We start from the raw sequence: 27,710 nt of genomic DNA on the forward strand, positions 1-27,710 counted from the left end.
ACAACAAGGACAAAAGTGTTTTAGTACGTCAAGACAAATCAATTTGGGCTAAAAAAGCATCATAGCAGAGATACTGTGTTTAATATGTCAATATGTCACTTGGTCACCAGCCAAGTGTGTAGTAGTCACGCGTTGCCCATCTGGGTCTTCCCACATTTTGACATAGGTAGGGTAGTACATTCCTGTGCAAAACTTTGGATCTGCTAACATAGACTGGTATCCTGCTGACATGGCATTCCAAACCGCCTTTGCAGTGCACTCCAAATCTACAATCCTTTCTACAGGTGCAATGGGTAAGGACGACCAGTCAGGGTGATAATAAATTCCTTGGGCCGAATGAACAGCAAAATGGGCTTTATAGCATTCCCCACAGTGCCAAATTACAACAACAGTCGCTTCAAGGTCCTTTATATGGTAAGGTAGACCCTACAATAATGCATACAGAGAAAAACCCAACAATCATATGACCCCCTATGAGCAAGCACTTTGGCAACAGTGGGAAGGAAAAACTCCCTTTTAACAGGAAGATACCTCCGGCAGAACCAGGCTCAGGGAGGGGCAGCCCTCTGCCGCGCCCAGTTGGGGTGAGAGAAGGAAGACAGGACAAAAAACATCCTATAGATACTAACAACAGTTAATAGAAAGCAGTAGATAGAAAGTGAACGATCCAACTGATTCCTTATGTTCAAGCGCTTAAAGACAACATAGAGGAAAACAAAACTTAATCTGAGGGGAATGAAAGCGAGAAAGAAAAGAGAAACACTGACATTTAAAGAATTTTCTGTCAACCTTAGTATTAAACTTAAATGTGCTTCTTTTTCTTTTTCCTCTTCTTTTTACTTGTCCCTTTAGGGTCACCACAGCCTAACATCTGCCACAAACTCGCTCTGTTCTTAGCTTCTTCCTTCTCTGTCACATCAACACTTTGCACATCCTCACTCTTGATATTTTGCATGTTTGAATTCACTAAGATTTTATGTTAGATGCCCTTTCTCATACAACCTAAGTGGTTCTTAGAATTCAGGACTTCTTTCAAAGCCCAGCAAGGTAACCAAGCTTTGAAAGAAGTCCCGTTACCTTCGACTAAACTACTTAAAGACTACAAGAACCCACTTGAAAAAGGTCAGTGTCAGCATATCAATAGCTAGCAAACACATCCATTACCTGGCCTAAAGCTGAATTAGATGGAATAAGAGAAATAAAGTATGCTTAAATATGACAAAAAACAAGGAGGCCTTCAAATCTAAAATTAAAGGTATAGTGTCACTTTCAAACAAACGACCTGCTCGTCCGTTCTAACTCTAAACAAGTTAGAATGGTTCACTCTGGCTATTTATCCTTCATGAGGTGTCACAGTTTATATGGAAAATGATGAGACTTTAAGGCTTTGACACGTAAATGTTAGTCAGTTTTAGCAGGCTGCTAGAGAACAGAGTGTGGGGGAAACAGGAAGACAGGAAGATATAACCAGGTAAGGAAACAATGACACAGAATCAGTAGCGTGAGTAAAACGACACACACACACAGAGAGAGAGAGAGAAAAGAGTGAGGCACATCTTGAGGAAGTTAACAAAACAACAGAAGTAGAACAAAAGGCACATCATACTGAAGGTAAAAATGATTGTTTTCTTTCTTTTTTTAATTTTCTTTTGTTTACATTTATTGTTTATTGTAATAACCTTTATTTGTGATATTAACTTGGCAGTTGTGTTAGCTTTTATAGATTTTGGTCCTTGGCCTTTTCGCAGTGGTGTTTGTAGACCATTGGCAGCTTTACGTCTGTCCACAGAATGGGATTGGTGCAATACTCTCTGGCCCTCCTGATGTTATCCACACAGTTGGTGCTCAGCTTACCCACGGTAAGACTTTCTTCTCTAATCTATCTACCTTAATTACTGCATACACTTTTATCAAATAAGAAAAATAGTTGACATGATGAGTTACTGAGGACTTGTTTCATTTTAGTGATTTATGTCTATCTGTGTTGACAGACAAAGAAAACCTACACAGTTGGTGGGAGAGAGTGTGACTATTGCCCTGCAGGTAGGAAGCGTGTGATAACTTGATGTGAACTTCTGTTAATATTTTTAAAATTCTGCCGTTTGTTCATCAGTTTACATTTACTCAGAATTATTATAAAAAATGAATCTCTATTCGATACAGTGGTGTGAAGTATGTATTTTTCTGTCTATGCATTGTTTTTTTCTGCATTGATGAAAAATGACGCAGGCTGAGCTTGTGCAGTATGACCACATCCTTCATTAATATGCATTCTGAGTGTGCAGGCTGTCTGCTCACACTGCTTGTCGTCAAGTTGTTTGCATTGGTTTCTTTCTGTTCTTACAGGTATGTATTCGATTGCTTGTACAACATGTGAATACTGTCCTGCTGGAACATACACAACTGACTGGAACTATGAAGATGAATGCCATCACTGCTTTGGAGACTGCAACCCTAGTAAAGAAACTATGAGTCATTTCTACCTTTAATGATTTCATCAGGATCGTGATATACCCGTGATCTCTGAGTTTCTACAAAGAGCTGATAAACCATTAATAGTAACTCCACATTTACTGAGATGAGTACTCTTTATAATAATCTCTATTTCACTCTTTCTCAGAGTTTCATCTTAAAGTGGTTCAGAACTGCACCAGTACGTCTGATATGAAATGTGACTGCGAGGATGGTTTTACATGCACCAGGTGGACCCGAGAGAGAAAGAACTGCATGGCTTGCAAGAAGATGCCAGACCCAACCTCAACCAGTAAGTACCAAGAAGATCACTTCAGATTAGCCCAAAACAACAGGGGGGCTCATGGAAAACAAAATCAACTTCCAAAGCTGAGAAAATGACCAGTGTCAAAGCCAACAAATTTACCGCAGCCATTAAAAAAAAAAAAAAAAGAGGTGACAGGATCTGTAAACTTAGCTCCGGCTCCTGTTATTATCACATCATTCTGAGAACAGGTTCCTCTCAAGTTGCCATGAATATGCAAAACTTGTCTAATATGAACAGGTTTGAAAATATTCCTGGAAATCTCTCTAAAAAATGCAATGCAATCAAGCTGACATGAAAGTGTCACAAAGGAAATGCTTTTCTTTTTTCCAAGTATATTTTATGAGGAACCAGCAGAAAATAATCATCCTAATCTGCAGCACTCCAACACTCTGTACAGATTGGTAGATGATGGGTTTGCCTGCTTCTTGATCTATTCAAATTGCTTTCATAACCTTGTCTTCTAAAAAAAACCCCCAAATACAACTAGCTGTATAATACTTAATAATACATGCAGAGTGCTAAACAGCAGGGCTGTGTTGTAATGCAAGCGAGTTTTAAAAAATAAATAGTGACATATTGTGTGACACATTTTTAAACAGCATTTCAGGCACACCCACCACTGCAGAGCACCGTGTCACACTGCACACTGTATAGAGTAAATTTGATGGTCAAAGATGCAGCACATTGAATTTTAAATCAAAATTGTAGATTTCAGCTTTACTTCAAAGCGGGCTTCAAAAATTGTGCAGAAACAGTATAGAGTTTACAGCCAGTTATCCAAGTAACAGAACAATTGACAGACCAAGTCTGCTTCCTCGTTATTTCATGACAAATGAAAACAAACATGATATCCAGTCCAGTTCACCACCAACACCAAAATGCCTGAAAGACCACAGAACACAACTGAAGTACTTGATGTATTATTTCCATGATTAAAAAAACCCCTTCAAAACATCTAACCAAGTGAAGAACACTCAAGAAGGTGGGCATGTCATTGTCAGCGGCTACAATCGAGACACGCCTTCCCTCAAGAACAAGAAAGTCAAATTAGACTTTGCACAGAGAAAAGCAGCTTGTGATCTGAAGCAGATCTGTTAAACACGATGGGTTCAATGTTATGGCATGAGCGTCTATGGCTGCTGGTCAAGCTAGGTCTAGTATTTATTGATCATGTGATGAAATGGGAAGTATACAGCGCTATACTGTCTGCTCAGATTCAATCAAATGCTGCAAAACTGATTGGACTTCACTGCACAGTGCAGTTTCACTTAATTGTCAGGTCAGTCACCTGATGTCAGCCTAGAAGAACATGATTTTCACTTATTAAACACAAAACTGAATGCAGCAAACCCACAAACAAGCAGGAGCTGAAGGAGGCTGCAGTAAAGGCTTACCTGAGCATCTTAAAGGAGGAAACACAGGATTTGGTGATGTCCATGGGTTCTACACTTAGTCATTTTTCATCCAAGTATTAAAAGCCGTTCTTATATTTAATGTTAGTTCTTTAGTTTGTCCGGTTAATTTTGAAACTCTGAACAGGAGGACTGAAAATGTCTGTATTCTTAAGCAGCTATTACAGTATTTTTTTTTTTTTTTTTTTTTAAAAACCAGTGGAAAAAAACCTGAAGGGCTGCCCTGCAGTCACATCATGTTTGATTTAATCCACTGTGGTGTACAGATGCAAAACTGCAAAAACTGTTTCACTGTCCAACAAAATATTAGCCTATCTGTATAAAAGATGATGGATCTGAAAAATGAAGCCAGTGTAGAAGTGGCTCAAATGTGGATTCTTTGTAACAGCCAGCAGGGGGCGACTCCCCTACAAGCAATAAACAAATGGGGTTCAACTAAAATGAATTTTTTGGGAAAGTCACTCTTTTGCTCACTTTTTTTTTAAAGCTTGAGGTGTGAAAAGGGAAGCAGGATATACTTTAGTGTGGGTCTGATTTCTCTTTTATTCCAGTGCACCCAGGTTATCAAGTTCTGAGGAACAGTTTTTGTTTGTCAGTGTGTGTGTGTGTGTGTGTTTGTGTCTGTCTGTGTGTGATGTGGTGGTGTTGGTGGGGGGATTTCATGCTCTCAATGATAAAGGTAAAACAATGACAGGAAATAGGGAGATAGAGAAATTGGAACTGTATGAAGCAAAGTCACTAGTTGGAAATCCAGCCTAGGACAATAAAGTTCATGACCAGCACCTTCACCCCTGGGCCAGCAGGACAGCCCAGGGGTCGTCTTTTACCCTTGTTTAATATGTAGTGGAAAAATGTACTTATCCACATTGTAAAGTAACTCAGGCGGGTCTGTGAGACTGTGTTTGAGGTTTTTTTCTTCCTCTGAAATCTGAAACCAAACCGGTGATGTTTTATTCTCTAGAAGTAGCAGCAACAGAGATCTCAGACAGAGATAAACACATGCCTTCCTCAGTTTCCTCCGGACATAGCAGCACTTCTCCCAGACCCTGCCATTCTCCAGGGTAAGCCTCAGATTTCCTTTGATACAGTAAATACTGAATACTTCACTGAATCTCTGTGTTACATGAAAGTGTTACAGATTTTGATACATGTATTTCAGACATTGTAGACTACCCTTATCACAAAATGTTTAACATTTTATTCTTTTACACAGGTGTCACCCAACGAAAGAGCCGATTCCCACGCCAGGTGAGACTTTATGACTGTGTATGTGGAAGAAAGGAAAGGAGTGTTTGGAGAGTATTTACTGTTTTCATTTGAGTGGAAACTGAAAAGTTATAGGAGGTTATGTCAGTTCACCACATTATTTTAATTCATGGTCCTCCGAGGACTTTGTTGAGTATCAAGAGTTGGGAGTTCGCCTTGTAATCGGAAGGTTACCGGTTCGAGCCCCGGCTTGGACAGTCTCGGTCGTTGTGTCCTTGGGCAAGACACTTCACCCGTTGCCTACTGGTGGTGGTCAGAGGGCCCGGTGGCGCCAGTGTTCGGCAGCCTCGCCTCTGTCAGTGCGCCCCAGGGTGGCTGTGGCTACAATGTAGCTTGCCATCACCAGTGTGTGAATGTGTGTGTGAATGGGTGGATGACTGGGTGTGTAAAGCGCTTTGGGGTCCTTAGGGACTAGTAAAGCGCTATACAAATACAGGCCACTAGCGCTCTTCGCGGGAACTATTAGGGCCTATGAAATTCATTGAGGATGCTCATGGTGCCCTTGAGATAAACTGTATTTTTCATAATCACAATGGTTCTCCAGCTTTTTCTAATGTGCTTAGTTCACATGCTGGAAAAAGTTCATGCCATACAGAGTGAACTGTAATTAAGCGTTAAGAATAAAAAGGTGAAGTTTAGTAAAATGTGTAGTAAATATGCAATAAACTTGTTTTATGGTCTTTGATTGTTGAGCTGAAGGCAGCTGAACTTCTTTTAAGGTTCTTGAAGATGTTTCAGCTCTCATCTGAGAGGTTTATTCACAAGTATAGAGGTCAAAGAGGTCAAGCCCAGTTTCCTTCAACTTGAGTGCTTAAAACATGGAGGACTGAGACCCCCACATTGACATTTATTTAAAAATATTTTCACCTGGTTGTCCATGTTCCAGCTGCAGTGTCACTGTGGCTTGTCAGCAGGGACTACCCCACAGTTTGAGAACCACCGCTCTAGCATGATCATCAGGTGAAACTGCTACTTAGTCAAAATACCTTTATCATCAAATATCTACTGAACCGATACCATAATAAGAGCTGCAGTGTCATGAGTATTTTAGCATTTAGCTAAAGCCTGACTCTACCAAAGTGCAGCCTCATCAAACCGCTAGAGACTGAAACTGTAAAAGCCACATTTGCACTGCAGGAACTTTCCCCAAGTCCTAGGACCCTTTGGAGAAACTCAGCACATTACCAACACAGGGTCTGAAACAAAGAGGCAACAGACAAGTCTGTTTCATTAGTTGTGCATTTATAAAATAAAATTTTATAGCAGAATGTGGCAGCAATAGAATAATAACACTACTGGTGTACTGTCAGTTGTCTATAAGGCTTTTTTATGTAGTTCTGTGCATCACTGGATACAAACTCTCCTGGGAAAGCTTACTCGTACAACCAAACAGAAGGATGATAGCACTCTTGTTTTCTCTGGTAGCTACTAGCGGCATATCTTTGAAACAATAGGTGTTAATGTTGAAACTCTAACAGGGAAAAGACAACTGTGTCCTATTGTCTGATAAAGGTCAAAAGGTCCAAGGGAGTCTGATAGAAAGTGAAGGTTAGAGGGAAACACAGGAGCGACCAACATTCACTTATTGGAGAGAGCTCCGGAAATCAGCTCTGAAAACAAAACAATGGGCTGTTTTAAAATGGGAAGTGGTCCAGAGGAGGTTGGGGGCAGAGATGGTGTTTTCTATTGGCAGTTCTGAACAATTCGAACTGCAGTTTTTGGCACTTTAAGTTTGGGTTCATTTTGAGGCCCACAGATAGGGCCTGGAAATGTCAGAGTAAACTTGCTGAACCTAATTCTCAACACACAGAGCCAAATGTTTCTCATGCTCTATTAAAGTTTGCTAGTTTTTCTTTACTCTTCAACATAAGTCAGTCTCATATTTTAATCAGGAGGCGTTTAGAACAATTTGATTAAAAAATATATTGTAGGGTGAATTCTTGACTTTTTGAATCTGGGTAAATTAACCTTGTCCCCACTGTGGAGATCAGATGTGCTCAGGTCTGCTCCTTGATTGGCATCCTTCGGGGATTCGTGCTCTCTTCAATATTACACAAATGTGTCAGAGCAGATATGAAAACAGGACCGTCTCAAAGTATGCAAATTAACTTTGTTATTGTGAGTAAGCTCCAGCATAACGGGACTACCCAGTCCTCCTTTAAATTAAGACAAAAGATGATCAGTCATTTTATAAAATGCTCTAATGCACAAGCGGTCACGTTGAATGCGTTCAGTTTTATAAATATCTTGGGACATCTGTTGTCTCCAAACTGAACTTTGTGTGTGGAGTTTGCATGTCCACCCCCTGTCTCTGTGGGTTCTCTCCAGCTATTCTGGCCTCCACCCACATTGCAAAGAGATGCACGAGCTCAGGTTAATGTCTTTTCTGAATTCATTGTAGGTGTGAATGTGAGTGTGAGTGGTTGTCCTCTCTCTGTGTTAGCCTTCCAAGACACTGTCGACCTGTCCAGGGTGTACCCGGTCTCTTACCCTGTGACAGCTGGGTTCACCCCCACCCTGATTCAGATAACCAGAAATAAATAGATGGATGGGATTTAGTGAGTCTGTTTTGTCCTCTTGGTTAGTGTCATGGTTTGGATATTTATTTGTGAAGAACAAAAACTCACCCTGTCAAACTGTTAAGTAGTCTAGCACACTGACTGGTTATCCACAGATGAACCCAGGATCCCTGTTGGCTACAAGACAGTTACTGTATAGCGATTGACAGGTTTTATTTTTTGTTTTGACGACATGCACTTTTTGTATTTTGACTTTCAGTTTCCATGTAGATAAAGGCCTCTGGTCCCAAAGTACAGAACAACAGTGCTTAAAAGCAGCTATCACTCACAGATGAACAAGTAGCTTTGTTATTCTACATTTATCCATCCAACCATCGCTGTAGACTATGCCAACTACCATAGCATGTGAGGCGATGTACACCAAGCACAGGTTGCCAATTTGCTGCAAGGCTAATGCAGAGAGAGACAAAAAAAGCATTGACACTCAGATTCACACCTATAGCCAATTTACAAACACCTCCACCCTCAGTGTGTACATGTTTTTGGAGTGTGGGAGGAAGCCGGAGTCAACCCACACAGACACAGAGCAAACTCCACACAGAAAGGCCCCGGCCAGACGGTCGATTCAAACCCAGAACCTTTTGTCGCGAGGCAAAAGTGCTAATAGGGTAATTTATTATTATTTTTCTTATCTATCATCCGTTTTGAAAATGTGCATGTGAGGATGGATGACTTACCTGCTGCACACTGAATCTATTATGGGTACAGACAAAGCACTTTGATCCTGAACTCCAGGGTCGAGGAGCCCAGGTTTCAAAAAGAAAACAGGGAAAAAGATCCTGATAATTCTGACTGGGTTTTAATGTAATGTGTATGTGTTAGTCCCTGTAGGGAAATTACTCCTCTGCATTTAACCCATTCACCCAGTGAAGCAGTGGGCAGCCACTAGTGCAGCGCCCGGGGAGCAGTGTGTAGGGACGGTACCTTGCTCAGGGGTACCTCAGGGTAGCCGTTCAGTGGATTCGAACCCCCGCCCTTCCGATCATGGGGCAACCACTTTTTACCTACTGAGCTATCCCTTTATAAAATGAGTTTTAAATAATGAAAGAGTATGTTTTAGGAAATTAAATAGAGCTTTTTGACACTGCACATAAGTGCCATGTTCATGCAGCCAACTGTGTTAATCTAATTAATCATCTATGGAAAGAACTCGACTGAACTCTTAGCTGGGAGAAAGATAAGGAATCAAAAGCAACATTTTGCTTCTGTTAAATATAGAATGAAAAACTCTCTCTGGATTTTTATGTAGAAAGCTGCTAAAACTTTTATGTGTTACACTACAAAAGAGAGATTTCAGGCACAGCACTAATCATGCTTTTATTTCTCCTGTAGGTCATGCCAACCGTCACCTGGCAGCTATTTTCATTCCAGTATGTGTCCTTGCAACTTTGGCCCTTCTCACCTTGTTCTGTGTCTGTCGTCCGAGAGATGAGACATATATAAGGCAAAGTAAGATGTTTACGTCCAGGAAGTGCTCCTTTTCTGTTGCCTCTGTCAAACTCTGTGATTGAATCAGTTCTGAGAAACAATAAACGTTTAACAAGATCAGTGTGGAAATTACTGTGAATTCAGGGTTATCATGCCCTTTGCTGATATGTTCTTCGCTGCTTTTGCTAAGTCATGTTGAGTCACCACTCATGAAATGTGAAAACACACCAGTTTCCTATTACTTATTATTCAATCTACTGTTTTTTCAGCTATTGCAAAGCTCTGGAATGAGGTACAAGTCTAATGAACTCTCATGTGTTGACATAGATTACATCCTTTTTCCTTTGTTTGCGCCAAATTCATGGTTGTGTTCTCCTGTAGGAAGGGCGAGGTGCTTCTCACAAGTCAAAGGAGCCAACTCATCAGTTCCCCAGAGACTCATTCAGTACAAAGCAGCAGCCCTCAACTCCTTCAGCAGCCAATCTTGGTACAGCTGAGTAAAATGAAGACTTCTTATGTGAAATGCTTGACTCACTCCAGAAAAAATATGCTAGAAACAAAAAGATGCAGCTGTGATACCGTTATGAGTCCGAGTTGCACTTAGCTGTCCTGTTCTGTAGATTGTAGGTTAATGTATCTCTGTAGGTTGCGAAAAACATCCTTTGATGCATTCTCTGCCCTTGTTTTCTCCCTGTAGGTCCGGTCCATGTGCACAATCCAGGCACAGTCATCTTTAGCTTGCTCAGTCAATTTACGGGTCAAGTCGGGCCAATGACCGAATGCGGGAAGACAGCTGAGAGAGCGAGGAGAGAGGAAGAGGATGAGAGAAACTGTCCCGTGTTTCATCCTGCATCTTCTCCCAGCATTCATCTCTCTGAGGAGGAGAGGAGCGGAGAGGATGACACCATTTTCTTCCCTTCCCAGGAGCAGGGAAAAGACTCCCACATGTCGAAAGAGGAGATCCTATGATGCATCTCAAACTTTTCAGAAGACTTGGATACAACAAACTTTGAAACCACAGATGAGTATGGATCATATTCGTCTTTCCTCAGCAAGCTGCGGATGCACTGACTTTGTTTCTGCAGCTTCTGGAAAACACTCACCTCAGAAATGTATTAAATCTCAGAAGAACAGCTGCAAAGTGGTCTTCTTTGTAAGTTATGATTTACGAACTCTTGTATATACTTTTAATAAGCTCCTTTAGCTCCGTGCGGAGAATGCCATCCAAGGTGTTGAAAGCTTAGTTAGGTAGTTATTAGGTAGTTTTAGTCAAATTAAGTTTATTTTAAATGAAAAAGAAATAGAAGAAAAAATATACACAGAACATGCACATGTGATATTGAAAAGCTGGCTACAAAAGCAGCAAACTATGTCTGCACATATATGTAGATATACATGAAATATGTTTAACCTTATGTACTATAGTACATACTTCACCTTCACTGCCACAATGTTCCCTTTGCCTTATCAGTTCCAAGATTTTTACCCACCACAATTTTATACACTTCAAAGTCACAGATGCCAAAATGATCATCTGTCCTCTCAGGAAACAGCAACAGTCTCAAACTTTGCACCTTCTGGCATTTCACTGATCAGCACGGCGCGGAGTGCCTTTTAGCTCCATTTAAATGTCCAAAAGCAGTGACAAATGTTTCCATCCGGGATGTGCCACTGAGTGTCTTGTCAGGTTCTCGCTCCCCCAAATTCCAGATCTGGTCTTTAACACATAGGTTGGTCACATTTCCCGCACACTTCCTGGACGGGCTTGGACACTTCTTCATCGCATTGAGGTTGTGTTGCAGGTTTTTCAGCCAAGAAGTACCCTGAGCAGCAAGAAATGACGGGATGTTTTTAATAAGAATTCAATCATTTGGGGGTATTTATAGCTTAATGGAAAACACAAAAGTTCTAAGAAAAATATTAAATGATTTAAAAGAAATCTACTAACCATGAGTGAACCTAATCCAGACTAAAAACGGCTTGATTTTTGTCACAACAACCAGTGCAATTCCTGTACACAGGAGGGCAATTATCACCAGGAACCACGCCGTATCTATAATAACACACGAGAGAGTTAGTTTCCATAATTTACATCAGTTCAATAATTTCACAGCAACACAATTTGGCTACTTTACCTGCAATTGCTTTAGGGGCTCGCTGGGTGGTGGTAACTTCAGGTCTTGCCACTAGAGGGAAACATTTAAAAAAGAGAACCTTATAAACTCACTGCAGGCATTATTAGTTCGATGACAAGATGACACTATTGTGATTTGGATTTGTCAGTGAGCTCACTCTCGTGTCCCTAATGTTTAGCTGATCAAGAAGTGTGAATTTAGAATCATGTCAGCTGATTTATAATTAACTTATTCATCATGTGTTTGTGTGTTTGAATGAGTGTGTCCTTTCTCGACGGTTACTACAGAAGAAGCAAACAGTTGATACGAGAACATGCAAATAGCTTCCAAGTATTATTACCACCTCATTTGTTTGGATTATTTTTAGTCATGTAACGGTTTAAACTGAATCAGAGACATTTTAGGGATTCTGGCTATGACCTGTCCACATTACTGTATGTAGGCAGGATTACAGTACAGGAAAACACATGCCACATCTAGGGCCTCTACAGTGACATTAAAAAAAGAGACACAACAGACTGTTTTGCTCATCTGCTCTAGTACAGAGCCCTGAGTGATAATAACACAGGACATGACATTAAGACTGTGAATCAGTTAACAGATTCATGTACTGCACCCCTAATCCTGCCTGTCTCCTGGAACTTGTGTTCATAGATTACTGTAACAGTTGTTGCTACAACTGTTACTGAGTTAGGCTGTAGGGGGGATGGAGGAATGAAAGGAAATTTCCTTTAAGCACTGCGCAGAGCTTTGCCAGGAGGCTGTTGAGGTAGACAAGAAAAGTGCACAATTCTCACATTCTCACCTGTGTCTGTGCTCTCCTCTGTGGTTAGGTTTAGGCAACTCAAGCACTTCACATGAAGTTAGTAAATTCCCTAACCTTTGTGAAGTGCTGATGGTGCCAAAATGTAACCATAATAATAATTTAAAAAAACAGTTTAAGCTGTAAGTTGTAAACAACGTTTCTTCACTGTTTCATGAAAAATGCGATCCGATAACAAATATTTTATTTTATTTTTTAATTTTTTGTTGTTTTAAACACTGATGTTATGACCTTAGAGTGCATACTTCTCCCTCGCAGACACAGTGGGTTTAAGGGGGATGACATCAGCGTTAAAGGCATCTAAACTCATTACTGGCAGACTTTAAAAACTAGAAACAACGAGCTGAATGATGCTAAAAGGCCACATAGAGCTGACTGACCTCTGTAGGGTTGTGGGTGATGACTATCTACGATTGGGTTTCTTTAAGTAAGTCCTGACGTTAATGCTGGTTAGTGCTGCTTTACAATATCCTGTTGGTACTTTTGTGTTGATATCTTCTTTTCTTTGGGTTAAAATATGCACTGAAAAAAAAAGAATCTTTGCCTTCATAAAAACAAAATGGAATTGAATTCTATCAAATCAAAGGTTTATTTATTTAATTCATTAATCGTAATGATTTTTTAGGAAGCTCAATGTGAGTTTCATTCGGCCAGATTCGATTAATTTGAACATTTTACGTTGTACTTATATAACAGGATGTTTTCATGTAATCAGATTACTTAAAGTCAACATTTTGGGGATGAATATTTTTTCGAGTGTGAATGTTTCCTTGTTTGTAGGTACCCCACTGGATCCAGACAAACACGCTAGTAAATGCTCTTGTGCATACATGTAAATAAACAGTTTATTTTAACAGACTTATTACACTGAGCTACTTTCAGTCTTGTTTTCATAAAATAAGGCATTTGAACTCATAGGTTCTCAGGAGTATTTTTAAATAAAAAAAAAGTTATATTTCCAGATGTAGTTAAATGAGTAACTTCTCATGAAAAATGAGCATTTGCTGACCTTTTGTGGTTCAGCCTGTACACTCAGACAACTTCATTTTGGTGCAAAAGATGAGTATATCTGTTATGTTATTGCTTTTCATGTTAGTGTTAAATTAGTCTCCGATGTTATGTCTTTGGGGAACGCATCTACAATGTTATTTTTTGTGCTTTTACACTGACAGTCTGTACCAATTTGTTAATTAAAGAATGCAAAACGAAAAAGCTCCTTAATGAGAATGTGATGCTGCACGTGGCCCTCAAGTGTGTGATGTTTGAAACTATTCAAAACAAAACACTGCAATGAATAAATAATAACCACCGTGTCAACAATTGTTTCACATTTAGTTGACTGTGCCGAGAAGGGCTCACTTACCAGTAGTAGATGGAGGGACGGTGGGTATGATTGTGCCTGGTATCGCTACACACTCTTTACAGTCTTGGTCGCCGCATTTGTAGCCAGCCTTACATGTGCACACGGTGTTATGAGTCGCGTTGCATTCTGTTTTCACCTCCATGTTTGCTGTGGAAAAAAAACGGTCCTTGTTAAAAGTGATTTAAAGACGGATAAAGTTGAAAGTGTGTGCAAAGGATGTCTTTGTGATAAAACTGAGAATGTGAAATGACTCACAAAACTGGGCACAGCAGGTAAAGATTCTGGTTTTAAGTCATAAGATGGTTATATTATCACGTCTGGTGCTTCTTCTTTAGAGAATTTCAGTTTGATGAAACAAGGTCTTTCTTAAATGATGCTTTAGTGTGCACACCTCAATCTGATGTCACAAATTAGCAAGCAGCGAACTACTTATATGACTTCCAAAGAGTCACAGTCATCCCAAAACCAAACACACAAAGTGAAAATCGTAAACAGAGATCATTTTGTGGCATTTAGGGTCACAGAGGGACGTAGCACAACATGCAGAGTCTTAAAAGCTCACCAGCCAACAGCAGCCCACAAGCAGAATTCAAATACACTTTTTCCAGACAGATTACTATAAAATAAGCAGCTGCAGTCGCTGTAATCTTATCACTATAAGTGACTGTAACTGCCATGTCTGAGGTCACAACACGAGGAATGTGAATGTGTTAAAGCTAGAAGCGACTCTTACATGTGTGCTCAGCACTGTTTTACTCTGCTGTCTTATAATAATGAATTAAAATGCAGTGAGAGCAGTAAGCAGCACCAACATACAGAGTAGTAAACAGAAGAGAACAGGTAGCCAAGCATTTTGTCCCACGAAGCCCTCTGAAGTCCACACATCTGAACTCTTAACATCATCAAAAGATCATTGACACCAACGACACAGAAGCACTTTTTATATCACTGCTCTGCTATGTAAAGTTTTTGAGTGGGCTGAATTATTTCCACAGCCGTTAATTGGTATAAAGCCCCTTCTTGTGCTTTGATACTTTGAACGCCCACCTTCCTCTGCTGAAGAAATGTAAACAGTATTTTTTATGTGCAGGTGTATAAACAATAAGTAGATGTTTGGTCAGATGTTAAATGTCTATATCTATCTGGTTTGTAATTTGGAAAAAAAAGTATGTGAGCCCTTTGGTTATGATATGTGTAAAAAAACCAGGCTTCTTAGTTGACACACTAAAAAGTCAAATTCAGCTAAAATGTACATGTAGCCAAAGTTGAGACCGAGAAACTCAAATTTGTCTCAGTTCTGTGTTTTCTCTCGTCTGTGTTTTCCACAGTGACATTTAAAAAAGGCACGACATGCTCTTTTGTTCACCTGTACCAGCACAAAGCCCTGAGTAATAATAACATAGGACATGACATTTCTGCTCTTTCCGCTGTTTGCTACTTTTTGGGTATTTTGTTCTTTTTTTCCACTGACATGAAGATGGTCTGCTTTTTCAGCCTCCTGTCTCGGTGGGCTGTGCCGCAGACCATGTCAAGATTACTGTGTAAACACAAACTTCTGCTGCAGAATCTCATCATATTAAACCCCAACGCTGGCTCACAGTTGGTTTCACAGACCCCCTTCTCTTCCCCTTCTGTCTTTCATCTCCTTCTGACTGTATCCCCCCCCCATTGATACATGAAATGGGAAATCCCCTTGCTAAAGTTTTGTATATGCAAACTTCTCTGAAATCATGAGTTGAGAAACAGCTAGCAGTCTGACTCTGACAAGATTCTGTGGAGTCATTGGTCAAATGCAGTGGTCAGGTCGACAGAGAGTTAATGACTCACGCACACATCTCACATCAAGAGAGAGCATGATAGAGCTCACACACTAACACAAAATGTATAAGCAACCACATGTTTCACTATAACAAGGGGAGGGGGGGGTCCTGAGTAGTATTTTTACTGTAATGCTTTGTCATTCTTCTATCTGTTTAAAAGATAACAGGTACGCTCTAGGGGGAATATTTGTGTACAAGAGCTCGAATCAATGTGTCTGTAGAAAAACGTGTAAGTCGTAAAACCCACTATGTCATCCTTCCTGCCACTAAAGCTCTTCGTGCTGGCAGTCTAAAAATTGCCTAAAAGTTTTCACACATTTCAAATCCTCACATGTACTGTAGCACCTCCACGCCCAAAGTTAAAGATGGGAAGTTACTCACGTTTGTTGCAGCTGTCACAAAAATCACAGGTCATCGCCGCGTTGTAGCTGGTTGTGTATTTCCCAGGTCCACAGGGTTCACATGTACGATAACAGGTGGTCGGTGAGCGTTTGGCCACAAACTCACCTGGAATATATGAAACATCAGTTTGCAGTTAAAGCACTGCTGTTGACATCAAAGCCATGAGCTCTATTGAGATGTGAGGAAGTTACTGTACCTGCCGGGCACTTTTCACAACAAAGCTCGGGTGAATGATGTGGCCACTTGTACTGTGTTTTCTTGCAATCCGTTGGATTTGCAGAAGAGAGCATAGGTGGGAGGCACAGTAAAATAAAAAAGGGTAGCCGCATCTGGGAAGAAATACGCAAGAAAAGAAGAGGAGGAGGAGGAGGAAAAGGAGGGGAGTAAGCAGAGACAGGAGGAAAAGTATTACTATTATGATCCTGTCAGATGTAGTCACATAACGATGCCAGCAGACACTCAGTGAAACACGATAAAGGTTAAAGATGATAAACATGATAACATTTTCCATCCTGAGAAAAAGAATTCGGTAGTCACGCTGCCTAAATATGTCAGGACACACATTTTAAACTTGAAAAAAGCATGTAACACGCTGCTGATAAAACACACTGCTGATAAAACACACTGCTGATAAAACACACACAAAATACAAAACTAAGAGAGACCAGCTTTACATCCTACTGCAAACAGGTTACAAGGATCTACTAAAACATTCAACATGATAAAGTTACAGCTGAAAATACATGCTGTGAAAGTCTTTACTTACTGTGGAGGAGAGGTTTTAGCAAGATGTCACTTGGGACCCTCTGAGCCTGAGACTGAGCAGGGGACGAGAAGTGTGTCAAGGGACTATTCATAAAATGTCAGAGATGACTCATCCTGAAAACCTTACATATTAACAGTCAACATCCTTTTCCCACTCTCTCTCTCCTGTCTTTTTGGAGACCACCTTGGCTGTGCAGATCAACATGCCCCCCTTCAGCCTCCACATTTTTCCATCATCCTCTCTCTCTCGTTTCCTCCAAAATCAGTTTTTGCTGCAAGCACTCTGATGCTTTTTATTCTCTCGTTTTCTCTCTCACCTCTGCCACTCTCGCTCTCTCTCGCCTCTTCTTAGCACAGGATGATGAAGTTGTTTAGTGTAAGGCATCATTTACCTCATAGGTATCTTTTTACTCTTACAGAAAGGTGTTAATGAGAGAAATGCCTTCCAAGAAATTACTTTATGATAATGAGAAGGCGTGTAATGTTATGAGGATCGAAAACATTGCAATGCCAATTGCATGCATAGGTCCCAAATCGCTCATTACAAAAAAAATTTGTCATTCCAAATATAAACATTTGGCTGACAAAAAAACCAAAATGTTTCTGCAGAATAACGTGCAAGTTAAGAAACAGTTATGTTATTCTTTATCAATTCATACTATACATTGGAGCACTTAAAGGATAATATGCACGTTTCTTTAAAATGTGTGACGTGTAACATGCTAAGGCACAAATTTATTGTTTTATATTTTATATCTACTGGCATAATTACCTCTACCAAGGGGATTATTGGCTGTGTGTGTGTGTGTGTGTGTGTGTGTGTGTGTGTGTGTGTGTGTGTGTGAGTGTTTGTGTGTGTTGTCAGTTGGATTACTCAGAAGGTAAGGACTGATTAATAAAAGAATGTTACCAAAAGTGGGGCATGGGTGAACTTACAATTGTTTAAGTTTTGGAGTCAGATTTAGAGGCAGGACTGTCACAGGGGCTTGAGTGTGAGGACCCAAATGACAGGCAGACTGAGGTGAACAAAAAGCGAGCTGTTTATTGCAGACTGATGTCAACATTGTACAAATGTGAATCATGAGGGACAAAGGAAACTGAAAACGATAACTACTGAAACCTTAAACTTGAAAGCACACTAAAGCCTTCAAACATCAGAAACACCAGAGGTCGGACCACTGGGAAGGAGAACAGAAACATACACAGACAACATACACAGAAGGGTAAATAGGGAAAGTGAAGATGAGACACAGGTGAACTAAATCAGACAGAAAAAAAGTTACAAGAAGCAAAAATAAAGGCAACGCACAAGCAATTCTAACTCTCAAAGTAAAATGGGAAATGTGATAACTAAATGGGGAAGACACATACTCGTGAATGAATTTAATGCACGGGACTTGACATAGTAGAAAGGGAACACAGGAGGGATTAAAACTAAGGCAACTAGGAACCAAGAATGGGGCTAAAATTAGGATGAGGAAAAAAACAAGAAATGATATAAAACATGAAACAAACCTATAATAGTAAGTCCAAAAAAAAATAGACACTGGGCAAACTGGCTGAGTTTTATTTAAAGACTCATTACCATTTTGAGATAGAACAAAACTGGGCATTTCACATCACAGCTTCACACACACTTCTAAAGTGGGATAAGAAAAAAGAGAGTGAGGCATCATATTTAAGATACACTCACAATATAATCACAATATTAAAAGCCGATCCAGATCCAGACATCCATCTGGATCCACCAGCTCATTTGTTCATGGTGTGGACCTCATTGTTATCCTTGTATGAAGTCTTAGACTGTTTTTTGTTAGTTTCATGCACACTTCAGTTTGTTTCTGAAGGTTGAGTGTATTTTTTTTCTGAATTAAAACAAAAGGTATATTTCCAGACGGGGGTAAAATCTTGCTGTAAATCATAAGAATGATATGCTTCTAGTTAATTTCTTTATTATGGGTGTAACTGGTAGTGTAGGCGTGAGAACATTAATCAGCAAAAACCGACAAAATGTAATTAGTGTGAAGATACAATGGTTTGGTTTTAGTTAGCTGCCAGCCAGCGATAGTTACTATACTTGACCTCAGTTTTCACAGAAACCAAGCCACAGCACGTGACCTCCTTTCAACAGCGAAACGGGGACTAGGTTTAAGGAAATAGGGGCAGCCTCAAGTGACAAGTGTGACTATAGCTGAGTAGCAACACTCAAACAGAATACAGAGATGACTGGATGAGAGATGACTGTGCAACAAGACCATGGCTGATCATGAGCTGGTTACAGCAAAACTGGTCATGCTTATCTTGAGGTTTCAGTATCAGTATTGATGCTTGACCGTAAGAGTTGGTACGTCTGAACAGAACTTCAAAAGTTCTTTTGCCAGGAACATGTTGACTCTTTTGTTTTGAAGTAAACAGATAAACAACGCCACTTTTTAGTTGACAAAATCTGCATGCTGAGTCAGAGATGGGCCAGTCAGTCCTCACAGCTGGACTAAAAGACTGTGTGGGGAAATCAGCAGTCTATTTGCAAGTGCATTTCTGCAAAGACCAATGTATGCCGAACGGGTTAGTGTAAGTGACACTTTATGTGTGACACAGAGGAAGACCGGGTGAGAGGGAGGAGGAAGAGCGGAGAGATGAAGATGCCTTTTTTTTTGCTAACTATAAAGGAAGGATGTGGTTTTTCTGAGGAAGCACTTGTCTTGCTCTGCTGAATGAGCTCTTTAGTATACTGTAATAGCAAAGTCGCGTGAGGTAACGCTCTGCTGGCCTCCTTAATAAAGGACTGGTCTAATTCAGGATGCTCTTTTAAAAATTATGGTGCCTATAAATATAGTTAAGTGATACCTGCCTTACTTACTCTCTGTAGTCAATTTCACAGTATGCAAAGAAGTTTTTATCAGGTCCTTCCCAGAATAACTTATAATTTAAAAGTAATGGCTTAACCACTCAGCGTCCACTCATTTGGTGAATCGTTTAGGAGTAAAATTATACAAAGGTATTAAAGGTTCATCCCTTTGAATGACATTTTCACATCTTTGGCACATTCAAGCAGAAGAGAGCAAGACGAATGTCACAGACTCCAAGTGTGTTTGTTTAGAAAGTGGAAGACATGCCCTAAGTCTACCTCAGCGTGGTTTTCCAGCAAGCTGCTGCATGTTAAGGGTTAAAATGATCTTAACTGCATATTTTTTAATGTTACAAATGTTATACAAAAGCTAATGGTTGGCATAATTCTTTACATCTTAAAAATGTTTTATTGTCAATGTAAGAATGTCCCAGTTTGACTGCTAAAAGTATTTAATAGTAAATGCTTATCTAATCCAGTAACCTAGTCCTTGTGTTTTTTGTCTCTCTTTTTCGGCACGACTACTTTTAACGTTGTCTTTAATTAAAGAGTCGTTAATAAGCAAAACGCAGTTGGCACACCTTGTATAATGTAAACAGCATGGCCTGCAGAGAGGTCAGTGAAGCATCCATAGCAGATGACAGCACGTGCTGCAAAGATGGTACTTGTGACACAAATGTGAAAGCTACACACATGATATGTGTGTAGCTTTCATCACTGTGCTGGCTTTTAAATTTCTCTTTAGCCCCTGGGAGGCAGTCTTTTACCTTTTCATTCATTAGATCACAGCTGTCCACTTAGCCTCATCTAAAGTGAGCTCAGGCCCCAAAAAAGCTGAAACGCTTCTGGATCTTGTTTGGTTATGTTTTTTATCTGGGTCCGTCCTTTGGGAGGTTTACGGGCTTGCCCAGCTGGGAGCAGACGCACCGAAAGACCCAGAACCCGTTTGAGACATACAAAAATACGGAGCCACCTACACCTACACGTTATTATTACAGCTGTTTGGCCACACCATTAACTCTGCAGTTATTGAGTCAGCGGAGCGTTGGCAACTTTTACGCACAATGTGGCTCAGCACTCTGTAACGTCACTTGGTCTCGACTTCATGGTTGATTTTCTGTGATTCCTTAATGGCGCTGGAATTAAAAGATTAAGGGTGTTGCTCAATATTTTGGTTCATATACTTTACCCTCCCCCCCCAATGACGAAGTGGAAATCGTTGCTGGAGAGAAGACTGTCTGGATTATCCTGTTTGGCCTGCTGCCACTACGATGGAGGACTGATGGATAGATGCCAGCACTCACACTGGTGCGTGGACGTCCAGCGGCTTGTAGTCCTTGCCCCTTGTGTACAGAGGTTTTCTGAATATGAAAACTCACAATGCAATGCTAGTATGAACTACTAGCCCACGCAGTCTTTCGCACCGAGGTGAACCCCTCCCTGTATTTGGGAAAGACTAACTCACCCTCTCTGTGAGATACTCTTTTTATCCAGTCAAGCTACTGGCCTACCGCCGTTTAACTCTATGTTTTAGGTTGTGGATTGTTCCCTTAGATATCTGTGTATATATAGTCTAAAATATAATTCAATATTATTTTTAAAAAATGTAGAAATTTCCAATTAATTTTTTAAAAAAAGTTGCAAATGATCGTAGTCTGCTTTTATTTACAGATAGCTCCACACCCCAAGTGTTTTATGATTCTTGTTATTGTCCTTATTGAACTGAAGTTGACTCGTCTGCTGGTTTAACGGCTTTTCCATAGTTTTGTTCTATTTTTGAACCTCAGGTGCCGTTTTGCCAGTTTGCCTGTGAAACTAATTCCTGTGAAACGTGCGCGTCACAGCATTTCCCGTTTGAGACCGCCTCTCCTCTTCAGATACTGGGCAGCGGCAGTTCTGTCGCGCTGCTTTCGCTAAAAGATATATCTGTACTTTAGTAACTTAAATGCCGATTTCCACGTAAGGAGCTGAAGTTAAGAAATATTCCTCCGAGTGACGGTGGTTGTCCAGGTAAGTGACGGTTAAATATCTAAGCAGTATGTCTGTGGGAAGGAGCGATTCATATCAGACTGTGGTGGGCGTTTGTGTGGTGTGTAGTTAAATCGAAACCAGTGACAAGAAAAAAGTTAAATGACAAGTGCAGATTAAGTTCTCTAACACGTCAGTGTTATCTGTAAATACGTAAAAATAAGACACGTCGAGTTTTTGTGCGCTTAAAATCACTCGAAAAGGCAAAGTTTGCTGTAATCTCAGCCTTTGACCGCGACAGGGAAGCGAAGAGGGAAGCTGCCCAAACAAGTGGCGCAGATATGCAACCTTCGTTTACGGAGCACAAAATCAATCTCTCTGTGAATTATTTCTTTAGGGATCACATTGTCTTCAAAGTAGTCACACCCTAAACTTTTCCTCTTTAAGGTGTTTAAATTCATTGAATTAAGGGCTTGTTAACGGGAGAAGATGCATAATGTGCAGTATTATGTGTAGGATTGTATTTCAGCACCTCTCTGCTAATAGTCAGCTTTAATAAAAAATCCAGGCGAAAACATTTGCACCAGCCTCAGCCCCTGTACGTGTTGCATAACCGTATACCTGTGGCGTTACATTTATGAGATAAATTAATAAGGTAAACTATTACCTGTGCAGCGGTTTGCAGAGAGTTTCGTTTCATCTCCTCACCATGCTGGGAAAACCACTTCTGATAATTCAGCCTCTACCACACATTTGTCTCTCATCGTAATTCCATAATATATCATCTGCTTTCATCTAATCTGTTTAAAATCTGTCCAATACAAGTCTATGTGGTAATTTAAATGCAAAAAATAGTATTTAATAATGCTCTACAACTCTATGCAAACTCCTTCTATGCTATCAGGAGTTGAGCAACCAAACTTGGCAGGTCTGGGGGGTTCTTATCTATCATCAGACGTTATGATGTCATTTTGTTGCCTAGCATTCACCTACCAACTGGATTAAATAGCACATTTTTAGCATTTATGCATCCATAACACCTGATAAAAGCACAGTATGTCTTAATATCATGACAGGAACTCCATTTCATTGCCTGCCAACCACCAATCACTGGCCATACAATACTGTAGCATATGAGTAGTTCTAATGTGCATGAGCAAACATGGTAGCAGTTGATGTGATTAGAGCCTTAAAATGCATTCTGCTCTTTGCCAAAATCCTGCTTTATGATTTTTGTATTGTGCCTATTCCTAAAATCCTTTTTGTTAATTACCACTCAGCTTACCTGAGTACAGACAGCAATCCTACACAGCACTAGAGGGGCCAGTGCGAGGACTGGGGGCTGATGGAGTGCAGCACCTATCCTATGCAACTACACTTCCTCAAATTAGTGGACAGGGAAGCAGAGAGGGAAGCTGCCCAAACAATTGGCGCCAATATGCGAATTTGTTTACTGAGCACAAAATCAATCTCTCTGTGAATTATTTCTTTAGGGATCACATTGTCTTCAAAGTAGTCACATCCTAAACTTTTCCTCTTTAAGGTGTTTAAATTCATTGAATTAAGGGCTTGTTAACGGGAGAAGATGCATAATGTGCAGTATTATGTGTAGGATTGTATTTCAGCACCACTCTGCTAATAGTCAGCTTTAATAAAAAATCCAGGCGAAAACATTTGCATCAGCATCATCCCCTGTACGTGTTACATAACCGTATACCTGTGGCGTTACATTTGGGAGATAAATAAATAAGGTAAACTATTACCTGTGCAGTGGTTTGCAGAGAGTTTCGTTTCATCTCCTCACCATGCTGGGAAAACCACTTCTGACAATTCAGCCTCTACCACACATTTGTTTTTCATTGTAATTCCATAATATATCATCTGCTTTCATCTATTCTGTTTAAAATCTGTCCAATACAAGTCTATGTGGTAATTTAAATGTAAAAAATAGTATTTAATAATGCTCTACAACTCTATGCAAACTCCTTCTATGCAATCAGGAGTTGAGCAACCAAACTTGGCAGGTCTGGGGGGTTCTTATCTATCATCAGACGTTATGATGTCATTTTGTTGCCTAGCATTCACCTACCAACTGGATTAAATAGCACATTTTTAGCATTTATGCATCCATAACACCTGATAAAAGCACAGTATGTCTTAATATCATGACAGGAACTCCACTTCATTGCCTGCCAACCACCAATCACTGGCCACACAATACTGTAGCATATGAGTGGTTCTAATGTGCATGAGCAAACATGGTAGCAGTTGACTTGATTAGAGCCTTAAAATGCATTCTGCTCTCTGCCAAAATCCTGCTTTATGATTTTTGTACTGTGCCTATTCCTAAAATCCTTTTTGTTAATTACCATTCAGTTGACCAGAGAACAGACCGCAATCCTACACAGCAGCAGAGGGGCCAGTGTGAGGATTGGGGGCTGATGGAGTGCAGCAGCTATCCTATGCAACTACACTTCCTCAAATTAGTGGACTTTGGCTCATTTTGATTATGGAGGCCCTTCGGCACAGAGGACAGAGGAATAAAAAGGCCTCTTTTGGCACCTTACTTTGCCTGATGGTGAGAACACCTTAAAGGTCACTGCATGAAGAAATGAGAAATTCCCTTGTTGGGAACTTCTCTTTGGATATTCATTGTAAATTCTTTGTTTTAGTGCATGTCCATCACCACTTTGGCATCGTTACCAGAGTCACAGAAAGTTAATAAGACCTGTAAACTTGACGAGTTTCTCACTACGGAAGGAATATGTTGCAACAAATGCAGTCCAGGTACTGTATGAGCCACTGCATGTCGTACATATCCAGAGTGACAAGCAGATCATCTGAGACATCATCAAGCTAACTTTTTGTTTTTACGTGTGATCTTCCTGTTTTCAGGTTTTAAGCTTCAAGAAAAATGTCATGGTCCCAAAGAGAGATCAACCTGCACACCGTGTCCGGAAGGAGAGTACTTAGAATTTATGAACTACTACCCCAACTGCCGAAGGTGCATACCCTGCAAAGGTAGAGCAGCTTTATCCTTTCCTGACTCAGTTTAACATGTTAGATTTACAAGTATATCATCAGCCTTACTCCATTTTCTTTTGTGTGTGTGTGTGTGTTCCTTTCTGCAGCACGAAATAATGAAATCGAGGTATCGCCATGTTCAAGAAACCAGAACACTAAGTGTCGATGTAAAGATGGATATTACAAGTATACAGTCGACAGCGAAACCTCTGTGTGTCTCAAGTGTAAAAACTGCAAAGACGATGAAGTGGAATTGCAGATATGTAAGCCTTAACTTATTCCAGTACCCACCCAGCCATGGCCCATAATGCTTTTCTTCATGTGAGTCTAAATAGAAACAATCTTGCTGTTCACAGGTACACCAGAAAATAACACTGTGTGCGGATGTAAGGACAATTACTACAAAGACAACAAGAAGTGCAAACTGTGCGAGAGGTGAGCATACGACTGTTGTATGTGAGCTTTGAGTGTGTGCATTGTTCCTATTTCACTGTTTGGGATTGTTTGTTTAAATGTTAACGGGGAAGTGTGTTTGAAGAATTGAAACTCTCAGCACATTTCTCAGCGTGTTCAGTCTTTCCATTTGTTGGCAACAGAGAAGTTATGACACATGAAAACCTGAGATGTGAACAGTTGCTAAACAAGTTAAACTCACGGTCTGTCTGTCCCCCTCAGGGAGGAAGTAAATGTTTTTAAGTCTTAGAAACACTCGAGTCACGCCGATGTAGACAGATGTCTTATGTGGATGTCTAATACTTTAAAAAACAAAGAGAATTATGAATGTAAAAATCATGGCAACCTACATTTTGTGTTAGTTAATAATTTAGCATGTGGATAAGTACAGTGGTATTTATCATGGGAAAAAACCTGAGAGCCCAGGGGAACTTACTGCCCGTACATTCAACAATCCCGAGCTACATCCTTTTTAACTAATAAATGTAGCAATTAGTAGTGATTGTGACGGCTGAATAAGTGTTAATTCAACACTAATTAGTTGCTTAGTGGTAACTTTGTAACAGTACTGAAAGTGTGAAAATGAAATTTCTTGAATTCATATGATTATATAAAAAAGGCATCTTGGCTGTCATGTGAATTGTTTCCTCTTTAAGATGTGCTACTTCCTCCTCCGTGTTATGAAATGTGTTCTCTCTTCTCCACAGTTGCTCTGCTCAGTGTCAACACTTGTGTCTAACAACCACAACAGGTGAGCGCCAACCAGGCCGTCTTTCACAAAAAAGAGTGAGCTAATAGTCAGAATAGTCACAGATGTACTTAAGCATATTAAAATGTTATAAATAATGTTGTTGACTAAGACATAATGTATGTTTTTTTTCTATTCTCAACTCCAGTAAAACTTTACATTTTCTTTTCTTATGCTTTAATATTGATCGATTTTTTTCTATAACTTTCTAGCTCCTTCAAAAGAAAATGCGTCTAATCGACCGGACTCTTTTGACAATATAATTGCTGGAGCTGGAGCTGGAATATTAGCGTTGATGGTGTTGATGGTTTTCATGACGTACATGATCACGAAACGACAAACCAAAAGGAGGCTACTACGGTCCTCCCAGCGATCTGATGCTTCCCAGGAATCTTGTGAGGTACCTTGATTTAAGTGCCTGTGGTTACTTTTCTCAGCTCGGTCTACACTCTGCAGACAATTAATAGAATCTGCTCTTGTTTTATAGCAGGTCTTGGTGAACAGTGAGGAACGTTTGGAGACCACTGTGACGGAGGTTCCTCAGACTTCTGTGGCCCAAGTGGAGACGTCCAAACTGCCTGACTGTGTCCCGCTGGAAATCAAGCGTGAGTGTTTAGCTCCTCTTCAGAGGTCCAGTGTGCAAGCTTTAATAAAAAGTACTCAGTTGTATCACTTTTGCTCAATACCCATATTCATGTCTCCCCCCGACAGTCTCTGAGCTGATCTATGCCGTCCTGGATCTGGTACCTGTGGTGCAGGTGAAGCAGCTGGTGCGTTGTCTTGGTGTGACTGATACAGAGATTGAACAAGCGGAGATGGATCACCGATCCTGCCGGGAGGCTCACTACCAGATGCTGCGGGTGTGGGCCTTACATTCAGGTGGAGGAGGACGAGGAATGCTGCACAGGCCACTGTTCAATGAATTATTAGAAAAGCTAAGAAACATGCACCTGGGGAAAGCAGCCGAGGAACTGGAGACAAAATATGGCATTCAGTAACTCTGTAAAACGTGCCAAGAGGAACAAAATGCTTATGAGCCCAAGTATTGCTGGCTTTAAGGACTCAATCGTGGATGCCAAACTGGCGCGGTGCTACAAGAGAAGCAGCAGCTTTATTTCACAGCACACATATGAGACTGAAGACTTTGTGTCCTTCTTTGACAATCACACAGCGAGATGACGGGAAGAAACAACTAACAGCAAATGGACAAACGGCTCAAAGAGTCACAGAAAACGTTTGCATTCAGATCATTTTCAAAGAGCTTTTTTACAATGAGTATTTTTTATATTTTGAAAACCAGGATTATTTCTTTATTGCTGAGCAATATCTGAGAAGACTAATGCTACTTTCTTCACATTATATATAATCCTACAACTATTTTGTACCTTTAAACCAAGCCAAGCTATACTCCCCAAAGCAAACTATATTTCCCAAAGACGTAACATGACCAGTGTTAAAGGATAGTAGTTCCTCTGGCTCTAGAATGACGGTCGCACCGTTAGAGAAGTCCCAAGTTGGGCGTTGAGACAGTTTTGTGACCAAAAGTAGCCTCAGACACAAAGCTGACAGTATTTTTCAGAAATTTAGGATCAACTTAAAAAACCCCCCCCAAAAAAAAAAAACCCAAAAATGACCAATGTAAGTGTAGCATAAAACAATGTGGTGGTGCAGTTGTTGAAACGCCAAAACAGACGAATAGATTTTGAGGTAAAACACGCAAAAAGAAATGTTTGAGATTCCAAAAGAAGAAGGTCTAGTTGAGTCATGCCAGGTAAATGCTGGCATGTTCGATAGGTCCTCCGAGAAGCGTGGAAGAGCTACTCATTCGCTGTAGCGTAGGATTCAGGTGTTATCACTGTGCGATCGGCATACCTCAAACTTAATATCCTGCTAAAGT

At 40.3% G+C, this 27,710-nt stretch overlaps 3 protein-coding genes across 7 annotated transcripts; 2 read left to right on the forward strand and 1 right to left on the reverse strand.

Annotated features, from left to right (window-relative positions):
* Nucleotides 1-677: 677 nt before the first annotated feature.
* si:dkey-260g12.1 (uncharacterized) lies at nucleotides 678-11,093 on the forward strand. 3 transcript variants are annotated; one of them, XM_013274605.3, is made up of 11 exons: nucleotides 678-1,611; nucleotides 1,724-1,859; nucleotides 1,992-2,043; nucleotides 2,347-2,457; nucleotides 2,621-2,764; nucleotides 5,153-5,252; nucleotides 5,405-5,439; nucleotides 9,369-9,485; nucleotides 9,734-9,756; nucleotides 9,846-9,951; nucleotides 10,162-11,093. In XM_013274605.3, exons 2-11 carry the CDS (start codon nucleotides 1,791-1,793, stop codon nucleotides 10,431-10,433), a joined length of 1,029 nt encoding a protein of 342 aa, XP_013130059.1. In that variant the 5' UTR covers nucleotides 678-1,611; nucleotides 1,724-1,790; the 3' UTR covers nucleotides 10,434-11,093. The 3 variants fall into 3 exon arrangements, with proteins under 3 accessions (XP_013130059.1, XP_019219976.1, XP_003450685.1); XM_019364431.2 differs by having other exon boundaries at nucleotides 1,749-1,859; XM_003450637.5 differs by having other exon boundaries at nucleotides 680-1,611; nucleotides 1,715-1,859.
* Nucleotides 10,728-23,324, reverse strand: LOC102078657 (tumor necrosis factor receptor superfamily member 23). Of its 3 annotated transcripts, none has more exons than XM_005455440.4 (8): nucleotides 22,256-23,324; nucleotides 16,774-16,825; nucleotides 16,204-16,336; nucleotides 15,987-16,112; nucleotides 13,786-13,932; nucleotides 11,600-11,650; nucleotides 11,413-11,517; nucleotides 10,728-11,287 (listed from the first exon to the last, which is right to left on the reverse strand). In XM_005455440.4, the coding sequence occupies exons 3-8, from the start codon at nucleotides 16,334-16,336 to the stop codon at nucleotides 11,184-11,186; spliced, it is 666 nt and encodes a 221-aa protein (XP_005455497.1). In that variant the 5' UTR covers nucleotides 16,774-16,825; nucleotides 22,256-23,324; the 3' UTR covers nucleotides 10,728-11,183. The 3 variants fall into 3 exon arrangements, with proteins under 3 accessions (XP_005455497.1, XP_025767539.1, XP_025767538.1); XM_025911754.1 differs by having other exon boundaries at nucleotides 10,998-11,287; nucleotides 22,874-23,323; XM_025911753.1 differs by lacking the exon at nucleotides 22,256-23,324 and having other exon boundaries at nucleotides 10,998-11,287; nucleotides 16,774-17,199.
* On the forward strand, nucleotides 21,480-27,423 carry tnfrsf1a (tumor necrosis factor receptor superfamily, member 1a; the record flags this gene model as incomplete). The annotated part of the gene is given in 10 exon segments (NM_001311331.1): nucleotides 21,480-21,630; nucleotides 23,965-24,166; nucleotides 24,261-24,375; nucleotides 24,484-24,609; nucleotides 24,720-24,875; nucleotides 24,969-25,047; nucleotides 25,773-25,816; nucleotides 26,026-26,213; nucleotides 26,301-26,418; nucleotides 26,525-27,423. Coding segments are annotated over 9 exon segments (1,182 nt in total). The 3' UTR covers nucleotides 26,812-27,423.
* Nucleotides 27,424-27,710: the final 287 nt, after the last annotated feature.

Source organism: Oreochromis niloticus, linkage group LG11, assembly GCF_001858045.2.
Source record: "Oreochromis niloticus isolate F11D_XX linkage group LG11, O_niloticus_UMD_NMBU, whole genome shotgun sequence".
NCBI lineage: Eukaryota > Metazoa > Chordata > Actinopteri > Cichliformes > Cichlidae > Oreochromis > Oreochromis niloticus.

Bases quoted from the DNA above. Each gene is read 5' to 3' on its own strand.
- si:dkey-260g12.1 (XM_013274605.3), top strand. From the start codon at position 1,791: ATGGGATTGGTGCAATACTCTCTGGCCCTCCTGATGTTATCCACACAG. The intron at 5,440-9,368 runs GTGAGACTTTAT...TTTCTCCTGTAG, and splicing joins AGAGCCGATTCCCACGCCAG to GTCATGCCAACCGTCACCTG. The intron at 9,952-10,161 runs GTACAGCTGAGT...TTCTCCCTGTAG, and splicing joins TCCTTCAGCAGCCAATCTTG to GTCCGGTCCATGTGCACAAT.
- LOC102078657 (XM_005455440.4), bottom strand. From the start codon at position 16,336: ATGCGGCTACCCTTTTTTATTTTACTGTGCCTCCCACCTATGCTCTCT. The intron at 16,113-16,203 runs GTACAGTAACTT...CATATATTCCAG, and splicing joins TTGTGAAAAGTGCCCGGCAG to GTGAGTTTGTGGCCAAACGC. The intron at 11,288-11,412 runs GTTAGTAGATTT...CTTGCTGCTCAG, and splicing joins CTGGATTAGGTTCACTCATG to GGTACTTCTTGGCTGAAAAA.